This window comes from Salmo salar, chromosome ssa02, assembly GCF_905237065.1.
Source record: "Salmo salar chromosome ssa02, Ssal_v3.1, whole genome shotgun sequence".
Lineage (NCBI taxonomy): Eukaryota > Metazoa > Chordata > Actinopteri > Salmoniformes > Salmonidae > Salmo > Salmo salar.
The window spans coordinates 82,913,081-82,931,263 of record NC_059443.1 but is presented as its reverse complement, the minus strand read 5'-3'; the positions used below and the strand labels follow the sequence as shown (position 1 = coordinate 82,931,263).

At 42.9% G+C, this 18,183-nt stretch overlaps 1 protein-coding gene across 1 annotated transcript in view; it reads right to left on the bottom strand.

Annotated features, from left to right (window-relative positions):
• Window positions 1-18,183, bottom strand: part of LOC106595177 (zinc finger protein 436-like) — a 38,557-nt gene that overhangs the window by 12,730 nt on the left and 7,644 nt on the right. Inside the window, exon 2 of the mRNA XM_014186555.2 lies at window positions 10,726-11,539. Coding sequence (XP_014042030.2) covers window positions 10,726-11,539 — 814 coding nt within the window. The remainder of the gene's footprint in view (window positions 1-10,725; window positions 11,540-18,183) is intronic.

The window sequence follows — 18,183 nt, the reverse complement described above, 5'->3', positions numbered from 1 at the left end:
TAACATGGTTTATCATAACGGGGTTTATCATAACGGGGTTTATCATAACAGGGTTGACCATAACAGGGTTGACCATAACAGGGTTTATTAATAACAGGGTTGATCATAACAGGGTTTATTAACAAACCCTGTTATGATAAACCATAAACCCTGTTAAAATAAACCCTGTCATAGTAAACCCTGTTATAGTAAACCCTGTTATAGTAAACCCGTTTGTTCTTTTTTCACATTAATCGCTTTTATCTCAGTGAGAGAGTACTATTCCATCTGCAGTTCAAACAATAATGATGTCGTCACCTCACCCGTTTTGGTAAAAAACTGAGTCTGGAGAAATACAACCCCTCCCAAATTCATAGAGCAATGGATGCAAGAACTGACCATCCATGATATTACAATTCTAGTTTATCCATCTTTTCATGCGAACAGTGTTTATATTGTTTACAAACAATGGAGGTAAACAGGTTGGGTTTTGATGGGGTACGACATTTGAACTGAGCTCATTGGGAAGATCAAGAATGCTGTAACCCACAAAGGAGCACTGCTGGGTCGGCAGCAAGAACAACTCTTCCAAATATCAGAGACCCTCCAGGCACTTGCCGACTTCCTCCAACCACAGTCCAACCACAACCCAGGAGGAGCCAATGCCCAAGTCTCATCACCCAGTGCTACAGGCGTCACCGTTGAGAGTGGGTGTAATACTGAGTAACTGGTCACCGCTTTCCACCAGGGTCTATCTAACTCCATCAAGGATGATCTGGCCTCTCGGGAACTGAGAGAGGACCTCGAGTCCCTGAAAACACTGGAAATCAGGATTGACAGCCGCCTTCGAGAATGCGTGAGACGCCACCTTTTTGACACCACCCCAGTATCCAGGTTTCCTGAGCTCCCTCCCCAAGCCCAGCAACAAATAATCTGCTCAGACCCCAACCAAGGAGCATCAAAAGGCATGCTATCAATTCTCAGACAACCCAAAGATTCCTAGATGGCTTTCCAGACTCCCTCCACCTACCCAAGGACGTCAGAGTACAAAAATCAGTTAGAAAGTACAAAAATCAGTTATTTTTGATACTGTCGCAAAGTTAACTAAAAAGCAGCATTCCCAAGAGAGGATGGCTTTCACTTCAGCAGTGATACATTCATGGTCTTCTTTGACAAAAAGATAATGATCATCAGAAAGCAAATGACTGACTCCTCTGTAAATCTGCGCATTCCTCCAAAGCTCAGTTGTCCTGAGTCTGCACAACACTGCCAGGACCTAGGATCAAGGGAGACACTCAAGTTTTTTAATACTATATCTCTTGACACATTGATGAAAATAATCATGGCCTCTAAACCTTCAAGCTGCATACTGGACCCTATTCCAACTAAACTACTGAAAGAGCTGCTTCCTGTGCTTAGCCCTCCTATGTTGAACATAATAAACGGCTCTCTATCCACCGGATGTGTAACAAACTCACTAAAAGTTGCAGTAATAAAGCCTCTCTTGAAAAAGCCAAACCTTGACCAAGAAAATATTAAAAACAATCGGCCTCTATCAAATCTCCCATTCCTCCCCCCCAAAATGGAAAAGCTGTTGAACAGCAACTCACTGCCTTCCTGAAGACAAACAATGTATACGAAATGCTTCCGACTGGATTTAGACCACATCATAGCACTGAGACTGCACTTGTGAAGGTGGTAAATGACCTTTTAATGACGTCAGACCGAGGCTCTGTATCTGTCCTCGTGCGCCTAGACCTTAGTGCTGCTTTTGATACCATCGATCACCACATTCTTTTGGAGAGATTGGAAACCCAAATTGGTCATTCGGAAACATAATGTTAACTTTCACTGCTATGCGGACGACACACAGCTCTACATTTCAATGAAACATGGTGAAGCCCCAAAATTTCGCTCCCTGGAAGCCTGTGTTTCAGACATAAGGAAGTGGATGGCGGCAAATGTTCTACTTTTAAACTCGGACAAAACAGAGATGCTTGTTCTAGGTCCCAAGAAACAAAGAGATCTTCTGTTGAATCTGACAATTACTCTTGATGGTTGTACAGTCATCTCAAATAAAACTGTGAAGGATCTCGGCATTACTCTGGACCCTGGTCTCTCTTTTGACAAACATATCAAGACTGTTACAATAAGTTTTTTTCCATCTACGTAATATTGCAAAAATCAGAAACTTTCTGTCCTAAAATGATGCAGAAAAATGTATCCATGCTTTTGTCACTTCTAGGTTAGACTACTGCCATGCTCTACTTTTCAGCTACCCGGATAAAGCACTAAATAAACTTCAGTTAGTGCTAAACATGGCTGCTAGAATCTTGACTAGAACCAAAAATATTTGATCATATTACTCCAGTGCTAACCTCTCTACACTAGCTACTTTTAAGGCTAGGGCTGAATTCATGGTTTTACTGCTAACCTACAAAGCATTACATGAGCTTGCTCCTACCTATCTTTCCGATTTGGTCCTGTCGTACATACCTACATGTACGCTACGGTCACAAGATGCAGGCCTCCTTACTGTCCCTAGAATTTCTAAGCAAACTTTCTCCTATAGAGCTCCATTTTTATGGAATGGTCTGCCTATCCATGTGAGAGATGCAGACTCGGTCTCGACCTTTAAGTCTTTATTGAAGACTCATCTCTTCAGTAGGTCCTATGATTGAGTGTAGTCTGGCCCAGGAGTGTGAAGGTGAATGGAAAAGCACTGGAGCAACGAACCGCCCTCGCTGTCTCTGCCTGGCTGGTTCCCCTCTCTCCAATGGGATTCTCTGCCTCAAACCCTATTACAGGGCCTGAGTCACTGGTTTACTGGAGACCTGACTAACCAGTGTCTGTATATAGCCTTGCTACTCTTATTTTCAAATGTGTTTTTACTGTTGTTTTATTTCTTTACTTACCTACACACACACACACACACACACACACACACACACACACCTTTTTTGTCCGCACTATTGGTTAGAACCTGTTGTATTCGGCGCACGTGACAAATCGACTAGCTTGGAAAGACAGTACTGTGCAGTATCGAAGAGCCCTCACTGCTGCTCGATCATCCTATTTTTCCAACTTTATTGAGGAAAATAAGAACAATCCCCCCCAGAAACTTGATACTGTCGCAAAGTTAACTAAAAAGCAGCATTCCCCAAGAGAGGATGGCTTTCACTTCAAGACTGTTACAATAAGTTTTTTTCCATCTACGTAACATTGCAAAAATCAGAAACTTTCTGTCCTAAAATGATGCAAAAATCAGAAGCTTTCTGTCCAAAAATGTTGCAGAAAAATGTATGCATGCTTTTGTCACTTCTAGGTTAGACTACTGCCATGCTCTACTTTCCAGCTACCCGGATAAAGTACTAAACAAACTTCAGTTAGTGCTAAACACGGCTGCTAGAATCTTGACTCGAACCAAAATACACTGCTCAAAAAAATAAAGGGAACACTTAAACAACACAATGTAACTCCAAGTCAATCACACTTCTGTGAAATCAAACTGTCCACTTAGGAAGCAACACTGATTGACAATAAATTTCACATGCTGTTGTGCAAATGGAATAGACAACAGGTGGAAATTATAGGCAATTAGCAAGACACCCCCAATAAAGGAGTGGTTCTGCAGGTGGGGACCACAGACCTCTTCTCAGTTCCTATGCTTCCTAGCTGATGTTTTGGTCACTTTTGAATACTGGCGGTGCTTTCACTCTAGTGGTAGCATGAGACGGAGTCTACAACCCACACAAGTGGCTCAGGTAGTGCAGCTCATCCAGGATGGTACATCAATGCAAGCTGTGGCAAGAAGGTTTGCTGTGTCTGTCAGTGTAGTGTCCAGAGCATGGAGGCGCTTCCAGGAGACAGGCCAGTACATCAAGAGACGTGGAGCAGGCCGTAGGAGGGCAACAACCCAGCAGCAGGACTGCTACCTCCACCTTTGTGCAAGGAGGAGCAGGAGAAGCACTGCCAGAGCCCTGCAAAATGACCTCCAGCAGGCCACAAATGTGCATGTGTCTGCTCAAACGGTCAGAAACAGACTCCATGAGGGTGGTATGAGGGCCGACGTCCACAGGTGGGGGTTGTGCTTACAGCCCAACACCGTGCAGGACGTTTGGCATTTGCCAGAGAAAACCAAGATTGGCAAATTCGCCACTGGCGCCCTGTGCTCTTCACAGATGAAAGCAGGTTCACACTGAGCACATGTGACAGACGTGACAGAGTCTGGAGACGCCGTGGAGAACGTTCTGCTGCCTGCAACATCCTCCAGCATGACTGGTTTGGCGGTGGGTCAGTCATGGTGTGGGGTGGCATTTCTTTGGGGGGCCGCACAGCCCTCCATGTGCTCGCCAGAGGTAGCCTGATTGCCATTAGGTACCGAGATGAGATCCACCAGACCCCTTGTGAGACCATATGCTGGTGCGGTTGGCCCTGGATTCCTGCTAATGCAAGACAATGCTAGACCTCATGTGGCTGGAGTGTGTCAGCAGTTGCTGCAAGAGGAAGGCATTGTTATGGCAATGTTATGGCAATGTTATGTTATAATCTCCACCTGGCACAGCCAGAAGAGGACTGGCCACCCCTCATAGGAAGAAACCTAGAGAGGAACCAGGCTATGTTCCAGCCTTCCTAGGGAGTTTTTCCTAGCTACCGTGCTTCTACACCTGCATTGCTTGCTGTTTGGGGTTTTAGGCTGGGTTTCTGTACAGCACTTTGTGACATTAGCTGATGTAGAAGGGCTTTATAAATACATTTGATTGATTGATTGATTGATTGATTGATTGATTGATTGAGGAGCCCATGCAGCTGGGACGCACACGTCTGAGGCCACAGGAACGTGACAGGCGCGTGCGTGAAGGCTGCTGCCTTTACTGAGGAGGTCTGGACCATCTCCGCGCTACATGCCCAGAGCTGACGGGAAATCCCAGGGCTCGCCAGGACGAGGAGATTACAATTAAGAATTGTTACACCCTACCCCTGATGTCCGCTGCCTTGGAGCTTCACCAAGCTGGACCTCCGCAACTCAACTTTGGTGGGGTGGCAGCGCCTCTCACGGCCTTAACCCGTAAGTTCCAGACCCATTTTGGCTGGACCCCCGAGGCTGACAGGGCATTCGAGGAGCTCAAGGGGACATTTCACCTCCTGATCCTACTCGTCCCTTCGTGGTAGAGGTGGACGCCTTGGACACCGGTCCTTTCACAGTGGAACGAGGGGGACAAGAGACTGCACCCATGTGCCTTTCTTTCCAAGCGGTTCTCACCAACGTAACACAGCTAGGATGTAGGCAAGTGGCTCTTGGCAGTCAAGTGGGCCCTTGAGGGGTGGAGTCACTGGTTGGAGGGGGCACCTCATCCTTTCATGATCTGAACGGACTATAAGAACTTGGTCTCCATTCAAGAAGCCAAGAGGTTAAACCCTCGCCAGGCCAGGTGGCCTCTGTTTTTTAACTGGTTCAACTTCACTCTAGCCTATCACCCGGGATCCAAAAATCAGAAAGCAGACGCCCTTTCTCGTCAACACGATGTTTTAAACGAGGAGAGGGACTCCGAGGGGACACTCCTCTAAATGAACAGGGCATCCAGGGGTTAATCGGACACTGAAGTTCCCGAGGCGGAAATTCTGGTGGCCCAACATGATTGAGGATGTGAGATCCTTCGTTGTCTCCCGTCTCAAGCTAGTAAGGACCAGTCCCTTCTCTCCCCCCACACCTGTCCCTACGTCCCGTTGACTTGTTGATGGTCGCCAGCCTACACTGTCTGGCGTCTACTGAAGGCCGGAGTCTGGCGTCTGTTGGAGATCGTCAATTAATATCCCAATACATTACGAACAAGGTATGTCTACGAAAACCATTATCACATTTTTTTTTTCATTCACTACTGTCGTGTGCATGTTTTGTTAATCATCTGTATAACAACTATTTTCGGGATTCACAGACTTCACCTTCCCAACACCTCTGATGAATATAACAGAAAACCTGTTCGATCACCATGCACTGCTAAATCATTCTGGATACGGAGAACATCAACACATTAGCATCAACACGCCGGAGGATATACCCATTGGACTTGGGGTTCTGCTGGGAGTTTACCTCATATTTAGATATTTTTTTTTGTGGATTGTTTTATTCTGCTTTGCCACTAAAATCCTAATAAACACTGAGAACTAAAATATTGTGTTGTTGTTTTTATGTGTATTATTAATAAGGGGGTCTTGTTAAAAAATAAACCCCAAAAGGTTTTTCACGAGGTTCTTTGAGGATGAAGTGGTGGCATTAGTTCATGTTCACATTTACAACACAACATGGGCATTTCATCATTAAGACATTTAGGGGATAATGTCTGGAGGGTGAAAAGACCAAAACATTATCTTATACTCAGTGTTATTTATATCACCTCCCCTGTCTGATATCTAGACTTTCTCTACGCCACAAAATCTAAAAAGGTAGAAAATTCAAGTTTTTGGTCATAAAAATGTTCTGCGACTGGATAATCCCTGTCCTTTCTTCTGGTTGAATAATTATGTTCACTAATTCTCTGTTTGAGAGACAGAGGCCATTATCTGTCCTATGTCCTACTGTTCAGAGGCCTTTATCTGTCCTATGTCCCACTGTTCAGAGGCCTTTATCTGTCCTCTGTCCTACTGTTCAGAGGCCTTTATCTGTCCTATGTCCCACTGTTCAGAGGCCTTTATCTGTCCTATGTCTCACTGTTCAGAGGGCTTTATCTGTCCTATGTCCTACTGTTCAGAGGGCTTTATCTGTCCTATGTCCCACTGTTCAGCCTACATCTGTCCTATGTCCTACTGTTCAGAGGCCTTTATCTGTCCTATGTCCTACTGTTAGGAGGCCTTATCTGTCCTATGTCCTACTGTTCAGAGGCCTTTATCTGTCCTATGTCCCACTGTTTAGAGGCCTTTATCTGTCCTATGTCCTACTGTTCAGAGGCCTATATCTGTATATCTGTTGGAATGACCTACAACAGGTATTAATGCAGGAGTTATTAACCATAGGACACATACATAGCTTCTTATTGGACTGACCTATAACAGGTATTAATGGAGGAGTTATTAACCATAGGATAGAATGTGCTTTTTGGGTTTAAATAAGTAACAGTTCTTTGTTGGGTTTCTAAGCCAAAAACAGTATTTTGGGAAACTTGTGTTTAAGTTGAATAATTTCAACAGATCTACTTTCATATTGAATGGTTTGTCTGTACATGTATGTACAAAAGAGAAGCCCTTAGATAAGACTGGTGCAATGACAAGGAGGCCCTTAGATAAGACTGGTGCAATGACAAGGAGGAGGCCCTTAGATAAGACTGGTGCAATGCTCTAACCACTAGGTTACCTGCCATATCAATGTTTTACATTGTAACTATACATCTTATGGCTTTTATTAACACGCAGATGTTAGTAACGCCTCGATACCACCTACAGCGTCATTGCATTTTGGTACACCAGAAGTTCATTCATTTCCAATGGAACGCTACGTTTGCCTTGTGGCATTGCGTCGCAGAGACAGTTGCAATGTGTCCTGTGTGGTGCATACGTTGGATTTATGAAAACTGTATGCATAAAATTTTCTTTTGTAGACGGCTTGACAGAAATGGTAGAGGAAGGTGAATGTTGAACTTTTGTTGCACACATCCAGATGATTATGTGTACTGTCGGGAATGAAGCCTAGTCAATGTGACCAGATGACTCCTCCAGTCCCCAGACAGGACTCTGGTAACACTGAGACAAGAAAGATTCAGAAGAAGAGGAAGAAGAACAGGAAAAGGCCTCAACCACAAGAGGAAGAAGGACAGGAAGAGGCCTCAACCACAAGAGGAAGAAGAACAGGAATAGGCCTCAACCACAAGAGGAAGAAGAACAGGAATAGGCCTCAACCACAAGAGGAAGAAGGACAGGAAGAGGCCTCAACCACAAGTAGCTAGAGAGCAGTAAAACCCTGTCAAAGGCAGAAAGGCATGAAGTACAAAGTTGCACGGTAGGAAGGTAGACTGTATGCAGAGGTTCCTCTGCTGGAGGGTGAAGGTAGACAGTATGCAGAGGTTCCTCTGCCGGAGGGTGAAGGTAGACTGTATGCAGAGGTTCCTCTGCCGGAGGGTGAAGGTAGACTGTATGCAGAGATTCCTCTGCCGGAGGGTGAAAGTAGACTGTATGCAGAGATTCCTCTGCCGGAGGGTGAAGGTAGACAGTATGCAGAGGTTCCTCTGCCGGAGGGTGAAGGTAGACTGTATGCAGAGATTCCTCTGCCGGAGGGTGAAGATAGACTACCTTCATCTGCCGGAGGGTGAAGGTAGACTGTATGCAGAGATTCCTCTGCCGGAGGGTGAAGGTAGACTGTATGCAGAGGTTCCTCTGCCGGAGGGTGAAGGTAGACTGTATGCAGAGGTTCCTCTGCCGGAGGGTGAAGGTAGAGTGTATACAGAGGTTCCTCTCCAGGAGGGTGAAGGTAGACTGTATGCAGAAGTTCCTCTGCCGGAGGGTGAAGGTAGAATGTATGCGGAGGTTCCTCTGCCGGAGGGTGAAGGTAGAGTGTATGCAGAAGTTCCTCTGCCGGAGGGCGGAGGTTCAACATATATGGCGACACCCCCGTCAAACCTCGGCTCTGGGATGGAGCTGGTGGAGTTGCCTGATGGCACGTGGGCCGTGAAGCAGATGACACCACGGAATATCGCCACCTAGGAACCAATGTGTTAGCTGATTCTGTGTAGACTTCACATGTGAAGGAGACAATGTGTTATGGAACTTTGCTTAATTGCCACGTGTACAGGGGGGAGGATGTCTTGTGTGGCTGTAGTCAAAGGAGGCATGGGCTTGGGAAAAACTGTATAAATACCAATGTAAAAAAATAAGGAAAGCACTCTAGGAAGACCCATCTGGAGCTGATTGATGTATTAGAAGTTTGTGTGGGGTAAGGTAAGAACAGAACTTAATTACTATTGTTAGAAGCTACTGTATTATAATCAATATATAAAAAATCTATACAATCCATCAGTTGTGAAACTATGTAACCAAAAGAGAAGTGTTACTGGTATTCATTACCTAGTGGACCCAAAAGAGAAGTGTTACTGATTTTCATTAACTAGTGGAACCAAAAGAGAAGTGTTACTGGTTTTCATTAACTAGTGGAACCAAAAGAGAAGTGTTACCGGTTTTCATTAACTAGTGGAACCAAAAGAGAAGTGTTACTGGTTTTCATTAACTAGTGGAACCAAAAGAGAAGTGTTACCGGTTTTCATTAACTAGTGGAACCAAAAGAGAAGTGTTACCGGTTTTCATTAACTAGTGGAACCAAAAGAGAAGTGTTACTGGTTTTCATTAACTAGTGGAACCAAAAGAGAAGTGTTACCGGTTTTCATTACCTAGTGGACCCAAAAGAGAAGTGTTACCGGTTTTCATTAACTAGTGGAACCAAAAGAGAAGTGTTACCGGTTTTCATTAACTAGTGGAACCAAAAGAGAAGTGTTACTGGTTTTCATTAACTTGTGGAACCAAAAGAGAAGTGTTACTTGTTTTCATGAACTAGTTAAATGATTTGTTGAATAAAGTGCTGAAGAAGAAGATAAGCATTATAATAACTAGAGGCTCATTAAATCATTCATTTGAAGTAATTAGTCTTAGCTGAAACCCTATACCCGGGACTAGGCGAGTGTGACTCACCCGCGAGGGTGCTGTCCGGTCAATCACAAAGGGAGGACCAGACGCTAGCAGGAATGTCTGAGATTATGCCGCACTTATAAAAAAATAGTTTAACACCGTGGTGTAACATATCCTCCGTGAACGGCGAGATAACACGCACTAAGAGCCACGCCACGCAATAAAATAGTACATAGCGGACTATAAATACATTTTGGATTGCTCGTTGGTGTTGTACACAAAAATACCCCCGCTGACGTGTAGTATAGTGTTCCAAACTACCCGTGAAGTGTAAGCAGAAGGAAGTAGTGAGCTAACCTCTGTGACAAACAGGGATAGATCAAGAGGGGTGACCCGGGTTGAGAAACTGGAGCTCAGGGATCCACTGCTAACTCAGCTCAGGGTAGGAGGACAGGGAGGTCGCCTCACCAGGAAAGAGGCTCGTACCGAGGGATAATCCAGACCTACAGCGCGCGGTGGGAGTTGACCCTCCCTGTGAGGTCAAGAGAAGATCCACAGAGTAGCCGCGCATGAGTGAAGCTAGTAGGTCCGTCTGGGAGGCGGCCCGTACTAGTCACCTCGACAGTACCATTTTGTGCAAAGATGTTGTAGGTGTGTTCGTTGTTATCACGACATGTCAGTCACACATTCAATTGCAACAGCCAGACGGTGGTAGTGTTGCAGGTTTAATTCTGGAATGAATCACCCCCCATAGGTATGTGTCTAATCGGGGGAAAGTGGTACTCGCTAAGTAAGCAGTGTGACGTTCTTTACTCGGATACATTCAAACTGACATAGCCTGTTTCATATTCAGGTAATGTAAAAAAATATATATAATTTATATAAAAAAATTACGTATTTTTGAGTCTGCTTTCTACAATTCGATTTCATGTGGCATGAAAATACCAAAATCACAGAATCACAATTTCGCAGTCAAAAAGTGTGGGAGCAGTATTTGTGTTCTCTATGCTTTAAGTATAATTTGATGTGATATATTCGTTTCCACACTGGAACAGTGGTAAGTCATTTATGTATTACCTCATAGTCTTTCAGGTGCCCTAACTGGTTACAAAATATATAATTTCACAAGAGGAGCATTGCTAACGTTTCACTATGGTGTGGACTCTTTCATGCTCTTTCAAATGCCTTAATGAGGTACAACTCTTTCCACACAGGAAGCATTGGTAAGGTTTCTCTCCTGTGTGTATTCTCTCATGCATTTTCAGGTTACCTAACCTGGTAAAACTCTTTCCACACTGGGAGCAGTGATGAAGCTTCTCTCCTGTGTGTGTCTGCTCATGCCTTTTCATGTTGCTCAACTCTGTAAAACTCTTTTCACACAGGGAGCAGTGGAAAGGCTTCTCCCCTGTGTGTATTCTCTCATGCATTTTCAGGTTCCCTAAACTGTTAAAACTCTTTCCGCACTGGGAGCAGTGATGAGGCTTCTCTCCTGTGTGTGTCCTCTCATGCATTTTCAGAGTCCCTAACTCTTTAAAATGCTTTCCACAGAGGGCGCATTGGTAAGGTTTCTCTCCTGTGTGTATTCTCTCATGCATTTTCAGGTACCCTAACTTGGTAAAACTCATTCCACATTGAGAGCATTGGTAACACTTCTCTCCTGTGTGTGTTCTTTCATGCCTTTTCATGTTGCCTAACTCGGTAAAATTCTTTCCACACTGGAAGCAGTGATGAGGCTTCTCTCCTGTGTGTATTCTCTTATGCATTTTTAGTCTCCCTAAATCTGTAACACACTTTCCACAGAGGGAGCAGTGGAAAGGCTTTGCTCCTGTGTGTGTCCTCTCATGCCTTTTTAGTCTCCATAACTGAGTAAAACTCTTCCCGCAGTGGGAGCAGTGGTGTCGTCTTGCTGGATTGGACGTCTCTGTCTCTGGTTCCTCTGAGTCTGGTCTTTCTCCTGCCGAAGACAGTGGTTATTTAAACAGAGAGACCTGAATAAAAACTAATTAAAACAGTATTGAACTTCACCGTTGTTATGCAAAAAAAGTGGTATAAGCAAACATTTCTGTTCAAACAGATGTAGAAGGGTCTTAGAAAACAGTCTGAAAAGGTATTGGAAACAGGCATGCATCAAAACAGTCTTATAAAATATCTACAAGAATTAGTCTGAAAAGGTATTAGAAACAGGCATGCATCAAACCAGTCTTATATAAAATATCTACAAGAATTAGTCTGAAAAGGTATTGGAAACAAGTCTGAATAGGTCTTGGAAACAGTCTGAAAAGGTATTGGAAACAGGCTGCATCAAAACAATCATGTTGAAGTAAATTCCCCTGCCAACTATTATACTTAGTTTCAGATACTTTATTTTCCTTATGTACGTTTAAAGAGATTCTCCTTTACTTTTGAATACTTTTTTCTTAAAGTAGTGCTCACAAGCCAAAAGTGGTTCCCAAAAAATGCGTACTACGTCACATGTAGATTTGTGCACCACGATATTACTCTCTTTTTGCTCTGCTGTGGGTGCATGATGAGCCTCTTGCTAACCATCACTCATATGGTGGGGGGCTGAAGCTCATTTGTTGAACTTGAATTGCTAGGGGGCTGGCCCACGTGGGAGAAATGTAGGGAGAATGGCGTAGCACAAGATCCAGAAAAACAGTCGCTTTCAAACTAGGAATTTTGTGGCTAATTGAGGTAAAACAGTAATTCTGCTCATAGATTATGGATGAAGTACACATTGATATCTTACAAATATTTTGAGGAGGGAGGATAATGAAATAAGAAGTCTTGAGGAGGATAATGAAAGTTCATAAACAAGTAAAAGTAGATCTACCAATAAGGTAGTGTTTTTACTGATATACAGTGCCTTCGGAAAGTATTCAGACCCCTTGACTTTTTCCACATTTTGTTAGGTTACAGCCATATTTTAAAATGTATTAAATAGCTTTTTTACCTCATCAATCTACACACAATACCCCATAATGACATCACAATACCCCATAATGACGAAGCAAAAAAACATTTTTTGGGGGGAAAATGTTGCTAATTTATAAAAATACAAAATGGAAATATTACATTTACATAAGTATTCAGACCCTTTACTCTGTATTTTGTTGCAGTACCTTTGGCAGCGATTACAGCCTCGAGTCGTCTTGGGTAAGACGCTACAAGCTTGGCACATCTGTATTTGGGGAGTTTCTCCCATTCTTCTCTGCAAATCCTCTGAAACTCTGTCAGGTTGGATGGGGAACGTTGCTGCACAGCTAATTTCAAGTCTCTTCAGAGAAGTTTGATCAGGTTCAATGTCCGGCTCTGACTGGGCCACTCAAGGACATTCAGAGACTTATCCCGAAACCACTCCTGCGATGTCTTGGCTGTGTGCTTAGGGTCGTTGTCCTGTTGGAAGGTGAACCTTCGCCCCAGTCTGAGGTCCTGAGCACTTTGGAGCAGGTCATCAAGGATCTCTCTGTACTTTGCTCCGTTCATCTTTGCCTCGATCCTGACTAGTCTCCCAGTCCCTGCAACTGAAAAACATCTCCACAGCATGATGCTGCCACCACCATGCTTCGCTGTAGGGACGATGCCAGGTGTCCTCCAGACGTGACATTTGGCATTCAGGCCAAAGAGTTCAGTCTTGGTTTCATCAGACCAGAGAATCTTGTTTGTCATGGTCTGAGAGTCCTTTAGGTGCCTTTTGGCAAACTTCAATCTGGCTGTCATGTGCCTTTTACTGAGGAGTGGCTTCCGTCCGGCCACTTTACCGTAAAGACCTGATTGGTGGAGTGCTGCAGAGATGGTTGTCCACCTGGAAGGTTCTCCCATCTCTACAGATTAACTTTAGAAGTGACTTCAAAGTGACCATCGGGTTCTTGGTCACCTCCCTTCCTCAGATCTGTGCCTCGACACAATCCTGTCTCGGAGCGCTACGGACAATTCCTTCGACCTCATGGCTTGGTTTTTTCTCTGACATGCACTGTCAACTGTGTGACCTTATATAGACAGGTGTGTGCCTTTCCAAATCATGTCCAATCAATTGAATTTACCACAGGCGGACTCCAATCAAGTTGTAGAAACATCTCAAGGATGATCAATGGAAACAGGATGCACCTGAGCTCAATTTAGAGTCTCATAGCAAAGGGTCTGAATACTTATGTAAATAAAGTATTTCTGTTTTTTATTTTTAATACATTTGCTAACGTTTCTAAAAAACAGTTTTTGTTTTGTCATTATGGGGTATTGTGATGTCATTATGGGGTATTGTGATGTCATTATGGGGTATTGTGTGTAGATTGATGAGGCGGGAAAAAAACTATTTAATCAATTTTAGAATAAGGCTGTAACGTAACACAATGTGGAAAAAGTCAAAGGGTCTGAATACTTACCGAAGACACTGTATATTGTGTTTATGAATTATTAAGTGATTCATCTGTATCAGTATAAGGATCTCCATCATGCAGCAGCTTCCTGGAGTCCAGCAACATTAAGGCTGTTATATACAATTTAAAATATTTCATGACATTACATTTGATAAAACTTTACCCAATACATATTTTTTTAACCTTTATTTAACTAGGCAAGTCAGTTAAGAACAAATTCTTATTTTTCAATGACGGTCTAGGAACAGTGGGTTAACTGCCTTGTTCAGGGGCAGAACGACAGATGTTTACCTTGTCAGATCGAGGATTTGATTTTGCAACCTTTCGGTTACTAGTCCAATGCTCTAACCACTAGGCTACCTGCCGCCCCAGGTAGCCAAGTACATTTAATGTGTTCCCTCAGGCCACTACTCCACTATCACATATTTACAATACAACATCCATGTGTACGTGTGTGTAGAGTGTGTGTCTTATCATGTGTATGTGTGTCTGAGTGAGTGTCTCTTCACAGTCCCCGCTGTTCCATAAGGTGTATTTTATACCTGCAAGCAGATTCTACTGCTTGCATCAATTACCTGATGTGGAATAGAGTTCCATGTAGTCATGGCTCTATGTAGAACTGTGCGCCTCCCATAGTATGTTCTGGACTTGGGGACTGTGAAGAGACCTTTGGTGGCATGTCTTGAGGGGTATGCATGGGTGACCGAGCTGTGTGCTAGTCGTTTAAAACAGACACCTCGGTGCATTCAGCTCGTCAACATTTCTTACAAAAACAGCAGTGATGAAGTCAAATCTCTCTTCCACTTTGAGCCAGGAGAGATTGACATGCATATTATTAATGTTAGCTCTCTGGGTACATTTAAGGGCTGTGCTACCCTGTTCCGAGCAAATTGTAATTTTCCTAGGTCCCTCTTTGTGGCATCTGACCACACGACTGAACAGTAGCCCAGGTGCGACAAAACTAGGGCCTGTAGGACCTGCCTTGTTGATAGTGTTGTTAAGAAGGCAGAGCATTATTATGGACAGACTTCTCCCCATCTTAGCTACTGTTGTATCAATATGTTTTGACCATGACAGTTTACAATCCAGGGTTACTCCAAGCAGTTTAGTCACCTCAACCTGCTCAATTTCCACATTAGTAATTACAATATTTCTTTGAGGTTTAGAGTTTAGTGATTGATTTGTCCAAAAATACAATTGTTTAGTCCTAAATATAAAAAATAAAAAAACTAACTTATTCCTTGCCACCCATTCCGAAACTAACTGCAGCTCTTTGTTAAGTGTTGCAGTGATTTCACTCGCTGTAGTAGCTGACGTGTATAGTGTTGAGTCATCTGCACACATAGACAGACTGGCTTTACTCAAAGCCAGTGGCATGTCGTTGGTAAAGATTGAAAAAAGCAATGGGCCTAGACAGCTGCCCTGGGGAATTACTGATTCTACCTGGATTATGTTGGAGAGGCTTCCATTAAAGAACACCCTCTGTGTTCTGTTAGACAGGTAACTCTTTATCCACAATATAGCAGGGGGTGTAAAGCCATAACACATACAGTTGAAGTCAGTAGTTTACATACACCTTAGCCAAATACATTCAAACTCAGTTTTTCACAATTCCTGACATTTAATCCTAGTAAAAAAATCCCTGTTTTAGGTTAGTTAGGATCACCACTTTATTTTAAGAACGTGAAATGTCAGAATAATAGCAGAGAGAATTATTTATTTCAGGTTTTATTTCTTTAATCACATTCCCAGTGGGTCAGAAGTTTACATACACTCAATTAGTATCTGGTAGCATTGCCTTTAAATTGTTTAACTTGAGTCAAACATTTTTACATTTACATTTTAGTAATTTAGCAGACACTCTTATCCAGTAGCCTTCCACAAACCTTAAGCCATTTTTCCACAAGTTTGGAAGTATGCTTGAGGTCATTGTCCATTTGGAAGACCCATTTGCGACCAAGCTTTAACTTCCTGACTGATGTCTTAAGGTGTTGCTTCAAAATATCCACATCATTTTCCTTTCTCATGATGCCATCTATTTTGTGAAATGCACCAGTCCCTCCTGTAGCAAATCACCCCCCACAACATGATGCTGCCACCCCCGTAATTCACGGTTGGGATTGTGTTCTTCGGCTAACAAGCCTCCTCCTTTTCCCTCCAAACATAACGATGGTCATTATGGCCAAACAGTTCTATTTTTGTTTCATCAGACTAGAGGAAATTTCTCCAAAAAATATGATCTTTGTCCCCATTTGCAGTTGCAAACCGTAGTCTGGCTTTTTTATGGCGGTTTTGGAGCAGTGGCTTCTTTCTTGCTGAACGGCCTTTCAGGTTATGTCGATATAGGACTCGTTTTACTGTGGATATAGATACTTTTGTACCTGTTTCCTCCAGCATTTTCACAAGGTCCTTTGCTGTTCTATGATTGATTTGCACTTCTCGCACCAAAGTACATTCATCTCTAGGAGCCAGAACGCGTCTCCTTCCTGAGCGGTATGACGGCTGCGTGGTCCCATGGTGTTTATACTTGCGTAATATTGTTTGTACAGATGAGCGTGGTACCTTCAGGTGTTTGGAAATTGTTCTCAAGGATGAACCAGCTTTGTACAATTTCTGTTTCTGACGTCTTGGCTGATTTCTTCAAATTTTCCCATGATGTCAAGCAAAGAGGCACTGAGTTTGAAGGTAGGCCTTGAAATACATCCACAGGTACACCTCCAATTGACTCAAATGATGTCAATTAGCCTATCAGAAGCTTCTAAAGCATGACATAATTTTCTGGAATTTTCCAAGGTGTTTAAATGCACCATCAACTTAGTGTATGTAAATTTCTGACCCACTGGAATTGTGATATAGTGAAGTATAAGTCTGTAAACAATTGTTGGAAAAATTACTTGTGTCATGCACAAAGTAGATGTCCTAACCGACTTGCCAAAACTATAGTTTGTTAACAAGAAATTTGTGAAGTAGTTGAAAAACGAGTTTTAATGACTCCAACCTAAGTGTATGTAAACTTCTGACTTCAACTGTACGCCTGCAGACTATGATCGATAATATCAAAAGCCGCTCTGAAGTCTAACAGCCCCCACAATCTTTTTATCATCAATTTCTCTCAGTAATTTGTGTAAGTGCTGAATGTTGAATGTTTTTCCCTACAAGCGTGCTGAAAGTCTGTTGTCTATTTGTTTACAGTAAAATAGCATTGTATCTGGTCAAACACTATTTTTTCAAAAATTTTACTAAGGGTTGGTAACAGGCTGATTGGTTGGCTATTCCAGCCAGTTAAGGGGGCTTTACTATTCTTAGGTAGGGTAATAACGTTTGCTTCCCTCCAGGCCTGAGGGAACACACTTTCTTGTAGGCTTAGACTGAAGATATGGCAAATAGGAGTGGCAATATTGTCTGCTATTATCCTCAGTAATGTTCTATCCAAGTTGTCAGACCCTGGTGGCTTGTCATTGTTGATAGACAACAAAACATTTTTCACTTCTTCCACACTCACTTTACGGAATTCAAAATCCCACCGCTTGTCTTTCATAATCTGATCAGTTCTACTTGGATGTGTGGTGTCGGTGTCAGTATCAGAATTACCCCTTTTACTTCCATTTACTGTAACCTCTCACCCACTGAGCACCGACGGACACCAGATGTCTATGGACGTTGAAAAGTAGTTTAAGTACAATACACTAGAGTAGAGTATCATTTACTGTATTGTACTGTACTGAACTATACAGTAACGAACTATACTGTAATGAACTATACTGTACTGTATTCTACTGTACTGAACTATACTGTACTCTATTGTACTGAACTATACTGTACTCTACCGTCCTCTACTGTAATGAACTATACTCTACTGTACTGAACTATACTCTACTGAACTATACTCTACTGAACTCTACTCTACTGTACTGGGCAGTACTCTACTGAACTATACTAAACTCTACTGAACTCTACTGTACTCTACTGTACTCTAATGACCAGTACAGTATAGTTCAGTACAGTATAGAACTATACTGAACTATACTCTACTGAACTATACTGTATTCTACTGTACTGTACTGTATTCTACTGTACTGAACTATACTGTACTATACTGTACTCTACTGAACTACACTCTACTGGACTATACTCTACTGTACTGCACTATACTCTACTGTTATGAAAGGAACTAGACACGGACACGAATGATCCATTGGTAGTTTGTTGTAACCAAGTATTG